General features: G+C 62.0%; 1 protein-coding gene across 1 annotated transcript in view; it reads right to left on the bottom strand.

Moving 5' to 3' along the window:
- Nucleotides 1-2464: 2464 nt before the first annotated feature.
- Aopep (aminopeptidase O (putative)) overlaps nt 2465-10413 on the bottom strand; it is a 309373-nt gene continuing 301424 nt past the window's right edge. The window contains exons 15-17 of the mRNA XM_026401975.2: nt 7438-7524; nt 5972-6114; nt 2465-2990 (exon numbers count right to left, since the gene is read on the bottom strand). Coding sequence (XP_026257760.2) covers nt 5974-6114; nt 7438-7524 — 228 coding nt within the window. The 3' untranslated portion in view covers nt 2465-2990; nt 5972-5973. The remainder of the gene's footprint in view (nt 2991-5971; nt 6115-7437; nt 7525-10413) is intronic.

Below are 10413 nucleotides of genomic sequence, written 5' to 3'. Positions count from 1 at the left end.
CCTCACAGCCAGGTGGTGGGTACCATGAGGGGGACGGTCTGCAGTCTGGGTGGTCTGGGGTGACCCCGGGACTGGATGCAGTGGGGACCACGGCCGCTGTGCCAGGCCAGGTCGGATGGCTGCAGAGGGATGGCCAGGGTGAGCTGGGGGGACAGGCCCACAGGCTAGGCTTCCCAGGCCCGGGACCCTGGCTGGTTCCAGCCACAGGTTGGCGGTTGGTGCGGCCTGTTTTCGTATGCGCCAGAGCAGCGGTGGACACTGGCTTGAAAACACCGGTGGCCCCTGGAGAAGAGATGCCGGTGTTGAGTGGCCACCAGAAGGCAGGGCCTGCCCAGGAGGAGCATTTCCTTCTCTGGTGGCCTCAGCGGGGCAGGGGTGGGCCAGCAGAACCCTTTGTTCTCCTGGAGGACAGTTGCTCAGCAGTTAACCGATGACTTTGCTCAAAGGACAGGCCCCTCGCTCTCCTGATACACACAGCAACCCCGGGGAACCAGAGCACTGACTGTTCTGGGCTCGAGGGCTGCTCAGGAGCAGAGGGCACTGCCAGGATGTGGGGGCTGAGGCCACAGGGCCGGAGCCGCAGGGTGCTGCCACCAGCCTCTGACTCGGGGCCCCACCAGTCCAGGTGTGGCCACAGGACTCCCCCCGGGCTTGTGGGCATCTCACAGAGAACCCAACTGGCCCTGTCCAGTGCCCAACAGACCCCACCCTTCCATGGCCAGGGGAGCCCTGTGGGGTCAGTGTAGCTTTGTCCTGCTGGCTGCTCCAGGCCACAGTGACTCAGGGTTAACCCCAGTGTGACAGAGGAGCTGGTGTCTGTTTCCACTAGACTTGGAGCCGATGGCATCTGGCGGTCCCTGCCCTGGTGGCAGGGAGGGCAGTCCTCTGGTGCACCCTGCCTGGAGGCAGCTGAGCTTCCCGCTTGCTTGCTCAACCCAGTGCCCAGCAGGAGGTGCCACGAGCATCCCAGGGCACCCCAGCAGGCTGTCAGGAAGGTGAGCCGGGGACTCCGCAGATGGGACCCTACAGGCAGCGTGAGGAGCAGGTGGCACTCAAGGCTTGGGGCTCCCGGCCTCAGGCTGGACTCGCGCTCGGCAGCTGAGCGCAAGCTGGGGTGCCTAGGAGCGCTGGACACTGAGGCCTCCACATGTCACTGCACAGAGCAGTGCAGAGGGACAAACCCCGAGCCCCACGGATGCATGCCCAAATCTGGCTGTGACTTGGACAGTGACTTTGGGGATGGGTCCATCTCACTCAGGGTCCCTGGCACACACCCATGCTTCTGACCAGACAGAGAGCGGCCTGCCACCAGAGTGAAGGCCGGCTGCTGGAAGCCCCCGCTGGGTCCTCCTGTCGCCGTCGAGGGTCTCACTGGCCATGACTGAAGGGGCGCCACCCTCTGCTCCAGAGCCTCTGCCAGGCCCTGCCCTGCGGCTCTCCAGGCTGGAGCCGATGCTAGGGGCAGCGGGGAGGGCCCCTCCCACTACCTGCGAGACGGGTGGACGGGCAAGTGGGAGCAGGGACAGCACCATGGGGAGGTGGCCGCAGGCTGGGTGCCCATGCCTGGGGGTGCGGAGACCAGCTCTACCCCAGTGCTAGTGTCCACCGAGTGCAGCCTGCGGAGCCCAAGCAGTCACAGCACTTGGCGGGCCTCCGTGACCCGGGGAGAGGGACCCACGGCCTTTGCTGCAGCTCAGCTTTGCCTCCGTGGCTTCTGGGAGACAAGACCAAGTCACTGGGCTGTGGGTCTCCACAGTGGGCTGCAGGTGGGCAGTGCACCCACCTGGCGCAGGCTGCAAGGTGCCATGGGCTGCTCTCCTGGGGTCCCCTCAGCTCTGCCTCAGAGGCCGACCAACACTCGGGGTTCCCAGCGTCCCAGCACCACCTCCTCTCAGTCTCCACGCGAAGCCGTGCTCTTATGCCGACTCAGGCTCAGTGATGGCACACAGCAGGTGCCATCGACATGCAGAGCACACGGAAGAGCCAAGAGCAAGTCCCGAGCAGCTTCAAGGACAAGGGTCACTGGTGCAGAAGGGTGGGATCTGAGGACCAAGGCCTCCTGGCAGGACCCCCAGTCCCGCTGGGTGGGGCAGAACCAAGCAGAACCAGCCAGCCCAGCCCAGGATCACATGACCACAACCAAAGCAGCTTCTAAAAAGCCATCCTTCTCTGAGGGCACCAAGAAGCTCGCTCTCCAGCTTGCCCTTTAAACCTGAACCCTGTGGGGACGAGAAAGGACACCACCACAGAGCCCTGGGTGCCTCGGTGGACCCCAGACACTGCAGCACAGCCTGGGAGCGGCGTGGGCAGGGCACGGTCCTTTCACCCTCAGGCTCCTGCCCTGGAAACAGCTGGGACCAGCTGCGGTGGGAAGGCCCAGAAGAGCATGCGGAACTCCTTTTTCTTGTCAATGTGTTTTTATTTTTAAACAGTATCAGATTCAGAAGAAAGAGGAACACAAAGACCAAATCCTTCACATTTTATTAATATGCCTAAGATTCTTATCCTGCATTTTTACAAAAAAGTATGAAAATTTTTCAAAAATCTAAATACTAGACACATCGACAAAATGATCTGCAGAATCTTCTGGGACTCGCCCAGGAGAGGAAGCCAGGGGTGCTGGCCAGGCCCGCATGCGGAAGATGTGCCTCTCGGGAATCACAGGAACCTCTGGGCGCAGCCACCGGCAGAGAGGTTGGCATCAGCTCTGCCGTGTGTCCCAGACCCTCCGCGGCCGGAAGGCAAGAGGCCCCGAGACCCAGCACTGCCACGCAGACTCCACACCTCGAAGGTGGGGACTGTGTCCGAAAGGACCCTCCGCTGCACGGACTCAGCAGAGCCCTGCTCTTGACAGAGGGTGCGGCGAGATGCACGGTGTTGTCGACTGATGGCTTTAGCAGCCCCCAGCCCCTCCTTTGACGTCCAGGGTCAAGGCGATCCTGGTCCCACCAGGGCTGGGGGGAGACATGTCAGAGAACCTGTGATCTTTCCTGCAAAAGAAACAGCAGTGAAGTTTATTACCTGGTCCCAGGGAGGGATTCCTGCTAAAGAGCACCTTTGTGGGCCTCGGCTCTGCGTCCGGAGGACAGGATGAGGCCAGGCCCCATCTTTCGCCCCGGGAGTGGCTCACGGTGGCACTGTGGCCACCCCTGCCCTCACACCTGGCTGTGAAACCCTGTGGTCCGTGCCCGGAGGCTTCCTCTACCAGGCGGACCCCAGGAAGAGCGCTCCCCTCAGACCCGTGTCCACCAGAGGCTTTGGGAAGCCTAAGCCGCCTGGCGAGAGGTGGTCCTGCCTCCCTCACACACCGGGGCGGTCACAGGCCCTGGCACCAGCCCATCTGCCCTGAGGAGTGGGAGCGCAATCCTGGGGGTCGCCAGCTCCACGATCTACAAACCCCCACACCATGGGAGCACATACAGATGGACACCACGCTGGCCGCTGGGGTCTGCTGCTGGCCGCTCAGGCCCGTGTCCGTGTGAGTGGACGTCCCACCTGGTGTGAGCTGCGGGCACTTACAAACAGGAAGGCTTTTGCTCAAGGGCTCGACTCCTGTTCCTGCTGAACTGAGCCAGTGTGTAAAATGAGAACTGATATCAGCTCAGTAGGCACCGGAGGGCGGGTCCAACTGACAGCCCGGAGAAGCAGTGCCTTGGCTGGAGCTCGCGCCATGTCCACCAGCGGCTGCAAACACAAGAGAGAGTTCACGGCGCCTGCGAAGTGACAACAGAGCCCCCCACAAATGTGACAGTCACAACGTGGCTTCACTGCACGCAGTTCTAGAAGGACAGCGCCTGCGACCTTTGGTACCTGACCCTTGCAGACAGCCTAGTGAGTGGGCAGCCTGGTCTGCAGGAGACTGGGCAGCCGGGGCTCTGCCGCAGCCCTGGCAGCGGGCAGAGCGCCCGGGGCAGGGGTCTCCTCCAGGGTCGTGCTCCACACTGGCCGGGCGCTCGGCAGCACCGTCCCCGTCGGCCAGGCCTTGCACAGTGGCTCCGACTCAGCCACCCGTCTCACCTTCTCTTCAGGTGCAGAACTTAGCCACTGTGAACAAGGCGGAAACCAATCACTGTTCACCATCAGCTAAGCTCTGCACCTCGTCAGAGAGGTCACCGCGGGCAAAGGTAAAGGGCCGGCGAGCGTCTTCCTGGCCGTGGGCGTCTTTGGTCTCCAAGGGCCACGGGGTGCCTCTGTTCTCCACGCGGCAGACTGAGGGCAACTACAGGTTGGGGCGCAGCCAAGGTCGTGGTTGCGTGGTAATCCCTGGCAATGTGATTTTAATCTTAAGTCACAAATCAGCATGCCAGGAACCCAAGCAGCCAGGGCACTCGAGAGCAGCGCGGTGCGGGCGCTCCCTGGGCAGGCGCACCGGCCAACAGTGCCATCCAGACGCCCAGGGGTTCGCGCCACCCAGCTCGGCACCCAGAGGACCCGGAAGGCCAGGGCAGCTCTGGAATAGGAGGTGGGTGCCCATCGGCCAGCTGCCCGGCTCTCAGCCTCCTGCTTCTGATTCTCGGAGACATGTGCTTTCCCGCCTCGGATCTAAGTGGCCTGCCCGGGACATCTCTGGGGGCCTCTCCCAGGGCAGCAAGGGCTTCCCGCTGAGGGTGCCACTCGGGAGCAGCCCTGGCTCAGCAGGGGCACAGGCGTCTGCTGTGGTCCCTGGGTTTGGCTACAAGAGCAGGGACGGGAACAAAGACTGCACGAAGGGTGGCAGCTCTGGAGCAGGACGACTCCTCGGCCTCTTAGGGACAAAAATAAACGACGATAACAATGAAGTCACAAGGAGCTGGCACTCGGAGGACTGAAGAGTCGCTCAGGAGGCCGAGGCAGAAGAACCACAAGGTCTGGGCGAGCCCAGGCAACTCAGCCAAATCTTGCCTCAAAGAACAAAAAGGCTGGGGATGTAGCTCAGTGGCAGAGTACCAGGTTCAGTCCCCAAATCGGGGGCCACTGGAGAGCTGGCCACGCCACAGCAACTCCTCCCGTGTGGTGCCATGGCTCCCATAGCAGCTCCTGCTCAGCTCCTACCCTGCCCTGGGGAGCCGGAGCATCTGACGTCCCACCATGACACTGTGCGTCCCTCAGTTACTCCTACTGTTCCCTCCTCCTGGAAAACAGGGCCCAGAGTCTTCTGGAAGAGCACAGTCACACTTGAGAAACCTCTCTTCCTCTTCAGGACCAGAGTTCTTACAGGAAAATAAGACATTTAAACAGTCCACAGAAGTGGGTTTGGTAAGAGCAAAACAGTAAACTAAATGTCCAGCAAAGCCCCAAGAACCTAGACGCCGGATCCTGAGATACTCATTAAACCACAGAGAAGCCTTAGGACAGGACGGACACTTGAGATCTGGTGCTGTTTTTAAAAAAGGACACAAAATTAGGCAGATTATTTAAGACTCTGAAGAAAAACCAAGAAGACAAAGGGTTCTGACCGTTAGAGGAAGAGCACACCGGAGCACCAGGGCCGCCCTCAGCCCCGGGTCCCTCGCTTTAAGAATGACACCCACGTTTAGAGGCTGCCTGCCAGGAGGGAGAGCTCACAGGCCACCTCCAGGCACAAGGAACGGGGAAGTCACTTAAGCAGAAACTCTGCAGCACAGTGAGGGGAAGGGAGACAGGGTGGCACTGAGCGAGGTGCAGGCTGTGGGGACCGGGGAGCCTCGTGGAGGAGAAGCGCTGCAGGCAGAGGATGGACGGCGGTGGACTTGGAGAGGACCGGGGCCTCTGCCAGGCTGCCCACGGGGCCACCACAGTGCCTGTGCTTGCTGTGACCATGCAGCAGACGAGGTGCTCAGGGACCCTGGCCTCATCCCCAGCAGGCTCTCTGCCTCGGCTGGAAGTGCCGCCCTGCAAGGCAGCAGGCTGCTGAAACCCTGGGGCACCCTGGTTTGCTGGGGTCCTAGGAGGGGCACGTGGCAGAGCACCCGGGTTCAGTCCCCAAAACCGCAGGACAGACGGAGAAAATCACCTTTAGAACAGCATCTGGGCCACCAAGTCGGCTGAGGGTCCATCCATCTGCACCTTGGCCAGCTCGAAGCACCTGCGGGCCAGCTGCTGCTGCCGGGCATCCTCGCTCACCATCAGCTCCCCGTACAGGTACACGCCCATGGCCTGTGGGCAGAAGCCACAGTGTCAGACTCCTCTGCCAGCCCCGTGCCCTGGGAGCGGTCCTGTAACTCAGAGCCACGACGCCTGGCTCCTCCCTGTTCTCCCCAAGGCCCCATGAGCCCCTACTGTAGCCTCTGTCAACAGATCCTGGTGGCTTCCCTGGTGCCAGCGAGATGGCATCAGCAAGGCTGGGGCGGAGCCGGGGTCCCCACAACAACCTCCATGGGAACAGGGGGTCTGTCCCAGAGACAGGGATCCTTCAGGGAGTGTCCCGAGTGACTCCTCTTTAAGGCTGTCACCCACCAGGGCAGCAAGGAGCACACCACCCAGCAGCCATGGGCAGGAGGACCCAGTGCCTGTCCCTTTGCCTGCCTGACCACTTCCCACGGCAGCAGACACCGGTGCCCTGTTCTGAGGACGGTGCTGCGGAGACCCCATCTGCACCGCCCGCTCGCTTACAGCTGCCAACTGCTTCTGCAAGATGGTCCCTGGGCCTCTGGGTGCGTCCCACCCCTGGTCACCCCAGGATTCGTTCTGTTGGAGCAAATTAAAAGAAGGGCCGCCAGACAGCACCAGATAAAAACCCAGTGGTCAGGGACTGGAAGGTGCACTTCTGAGAGGCTCGGACAGGAGGCCCTGGCGTGTTGAGGAGTGGGCTTGGGACGCTCCGCGGAGCCACCTTCAGGAAGAGCCAAGGTGCGTGCACACCTGCCCTTCTGCACTCCTGCTCCACTGGGCAAGAGTGACATTTCTTTGCCACAGGTTTTATGCTGCTCTCAGGGGGTGAGCTGCTCACTCACTGGCCGTGCCCTGGTGAGACCCCAAAGGGTCCTCTTCTCCACACCATGCCCACTCTGCACCCAACGGACAGCGGCTCCATCCCAGCAGCCCACAGCACTGAGCAGGCAGCTGGTTCAGAGGCACTGCTGGGGGGTGGGAGGGGCACAGGGTCCAGTAGGTGCCCAGGGTGGTGATCCCCAGGGTGTTCTATGGGGACATCAGAGGTGGCCAGGGAGACCATCGCCCAACACGTTTGCGCACACACTTCCCATGACCCCCGAGTGCAGTGCCATGACCCTGGCCAGGAGACCTGCAGTACACTTCCTCTGCAGAGAGGTCAGTGGTCCATGGCAGGCCAGACCCCAGGAGCACTCAGGGTGCGTACCTCCCTGCCTCAGAGGCACTGCAAGGGGACAGGCTTTCGGGGCAAGTGAAAGAGGCCGCAGAGCCACCTGGGCCTGAAGCCTGGGCCTGTGAGAGCTGCGAGGAGCCCTGGCGCTGTGCAGAGGGCGTGGCCGGGACAGGCCGGGCAGGCCCACTCCTCACCTGGTCCTCCAGAAGGAACCTCTCCACGTGCCTGTGCGCCTGGGCGTGCCTGTGCTTCACCACGAGCTCGCACCACCGGTGGCGGACCTGAAGGAGCAAGAGAAACCCGTAAGCCACAGGTGGACCAGGATGAAGAGCCTCCGCACTGCCCGGGCGGCTCTGCGGCTCAGCAAGGTCAACACCTGCTGACGTACATTCTGTGTTGGTCCAGTTTATGTTTAGAAGGAAAAATCCACCTGCTGATGGGGGGGGCTGCTGGTCAACTCCAGGGGGGCCAGGGCCTGTGTCGGGTGGTACGTCCTTGGCCGTTTCAGACCCACCGCACGCTGACGACGCCAGGGAGGACTGGGACGTGAGGCGCACGCTGGGCCGGCCAGGTGCCTCCCGCAGAGCACTGTCCCTTCCCCGTGGTCACCCTTCCCTGCCCACAGTTGGCTTGGTTCTCGGCTGCTAGCAGTAACCACAAACCGCGAGGAGGACGCCGCTCTCTGAGGTCCCCAAGAGGCCAAGGGCCCCTCTGTGTGCAGGGGAAGGAGCAGGGCAGGACGCCCTCCACCTGGAAGCCCCAAACGTGAGCTGCCCACATGCCTGCTGCCCTGGGCAGGGGTGAGCCAACGGGTGCTGTTCCTGTGACAGCTGTGACACTGCAGTTACATCTGCAGGAATCTGCCGTGGCCACGGGCCCCTGGAATCTGCAGGTGCTGTGGTGGCCCCGCCCCAAGATGCAGGTGGGGCCACCCTGCTCTCCGTGCCTGAGCCCTCCACATCACACAGCCACTGGGACTTCTGCTCCCCTGCTGCTTTGGCACCAGCCAGAAATGGACACGATCTGTGGGGGTCTTTCTATGAAGTTTAACATCTCTGCCTCCATCTTGCTGGGAGTGGACCTTCATTTTATTTTATTTTATGTGGTGCAGAGAATTGAACCCAGTGCCTCACACGTGCCAGGCAGGTGCTCTGCCCCTGAGCCCCTCTAGGTCCGTGCCCTCATGATACTTCCTCGTGATTCGGTTGTGGCAATGAACCAGCATTGTGGCTAGAGCCCTGCAGGCCACACTGTCACCCACGGACCTGGCTCCTCTCTCCTCCTTCTACCATAAGCAGATTTACCAGCTAAGGGTTAAGAAGGGGTGAAGGAAGGAAAGCTTTCAGGAAGACTCCACCAGGCTACAGGGCACTCCGAGACCAGGAATTGGGCCAGCGCCACCCCCTGAACTTCTGGAGCAGAACCCCTGGGCCTGGAGGAGTTTCAGAGGCACAGGGAGACAAGCTGACGGCCCTGGATCCTCACAGCCCAGGGGAAGCAGGTCGGGCAGCAAAATCTCTGCACCTTGGACAAAACGTGCTCTCCTCCACAGCCGGGAAACCCACGGCAGGCCGCACGGGAAGGGCAGCCCACAAGATGTTCTGCACAGAAGGAGCAAGTGGACGAAGCACAGAGGAGCCAGCTCACCACAGTGCCCAAGTCCTGGAAGCCAGTGGGACACGGGGCCCATCCAGGGCCACACCAGTTCAGAGGCCTTGCCCCTTCCCTGCCTCCCCCCATGGTGCCTCCACGCTCCGCAGACAACCCCGAGGAGGGCCCAGGCGGGTCAGTACAGGCAACGCCTATGCTCAGCCCCGGACCGGGGGTCCCTGTTCTGCACCTGTCCTGGGGATTTGGGAAAGGGCCTTGCTTCTCTCGACTGCCAAATGGGAACGAGGGGCATACTAATGACGGGTCCTGGTGTGACCTGACCACCTGTGCTTGGCCAGACAGGTGAGTGCAGCACTGGTTTTCAGACTCGGGGACAGAGGGCTCAGCCTCACTGTCCTCTCCGTGTTTTCTTGGACTGATTTGCACATACAGGAACCACAAGGCATGAGCTAGGCCCACTGTGGGCAGGGGCAGCCTGTCACCTGTCACAAGGGGGTGGGCCTCCTTCGGGAGGCTCTCCACAGCACAGTGAATCCTGGCTTCCGCGTCTGCTGAGACCCCAGAGGGCAACGCGGCACCCCACAAGGCCAGGCAGCAGCAGCGGCCTTCCTGTCAGCCCACGGCGCTCCGCACTAGGGCGACAGTGTGTGGGGCGAGCTGGCCAGCAGACAGCGCCTGCTGGGCAGCATCTGGCCCTTCCCAGGGCTTCTCTGGGAGACAAAGGGCAGTCCTCATTCTTCTCTCCAAACTCACAGGCCACTGCCTGCCAGGGGGACTGGGAGCACCCCCGACACACTCCCAGAAGCACCCCAGGGAGACTCCTGGCCCTGGAGACGCTGCGCTGGCGGGAGCAGGCCCCGCTGCCGGGGTGGGGGACAGGGAAGCACAGATCACACCGCACACAGAAGCAGGCCATAAGAAACCCAGGTCCCCCCACACATCTGCCTTTTTTAAGTGAAAGACTCAATTAAGTAACGGGGTGGTGGTCAACTTGTCTTTTTTTAACTTCTCTGTCAGATTAAGGATAAGCCACAGGAACCCTGCACACATCTACGCAGACCTGACACCCTGCGGGTCTTCCACGGTCTCTCGTCCTGGGTCCCAGGCTCCCTCCGCAGCACCTGGGGGAGAAAGGCCTCCCGGCAACCCTCCCTGTGTGGCCAGGGTGAAGGCCGTGCTCACTCAGAGGCTGAGGGCATGCGGGAGGCCGCCGGCCTCACCCCACTAGCCACTGTGCCGTCGTGTACCTAGGAGACGGCATGCTCGGCTGTCCTCGTCCCCTGAGCTGGAGCAGCGGATGGCTCAGCACTCCTCAGGGAGAGACACTGGGGTGCCTGCCCTGGAGGGCACAGAGCAGCAGCAGTGAGGGCCAGGTGGAGACACTGCCCACCCCTTGCAGGAAAGGCGGAAGGAGACCTAAGTTGGACCATCTCGCCCCGCAGGCTGCTCGGGCCACAAGCCCACACCCAGGCAGAAGAGCTGAACGTCAACCTGGACGGCGGAGAGGGCTGTGGACTGCACTCAGTGATGTTAAGGACTCGCCCCTGCAAGGCTGGAGG

This window comes from Urocitellus parryii, chromosome 13 (assembly GCF_045843805.1).
Source record: "Urocitellus parryii isolate mUroPar1 chromosome 13, mUroPar1.hap1, whole genome shotgun sequence".
NCBI classification, from domain to species: Eukaryota; Metazoa; Chordata; class Mammalia; order Rodentia; family Sciuridae; genus Urocitellus; species Urocitellus parryii.
This window is presented reverse-complemented; position numbering and strand designations above follow the sequence as displayed.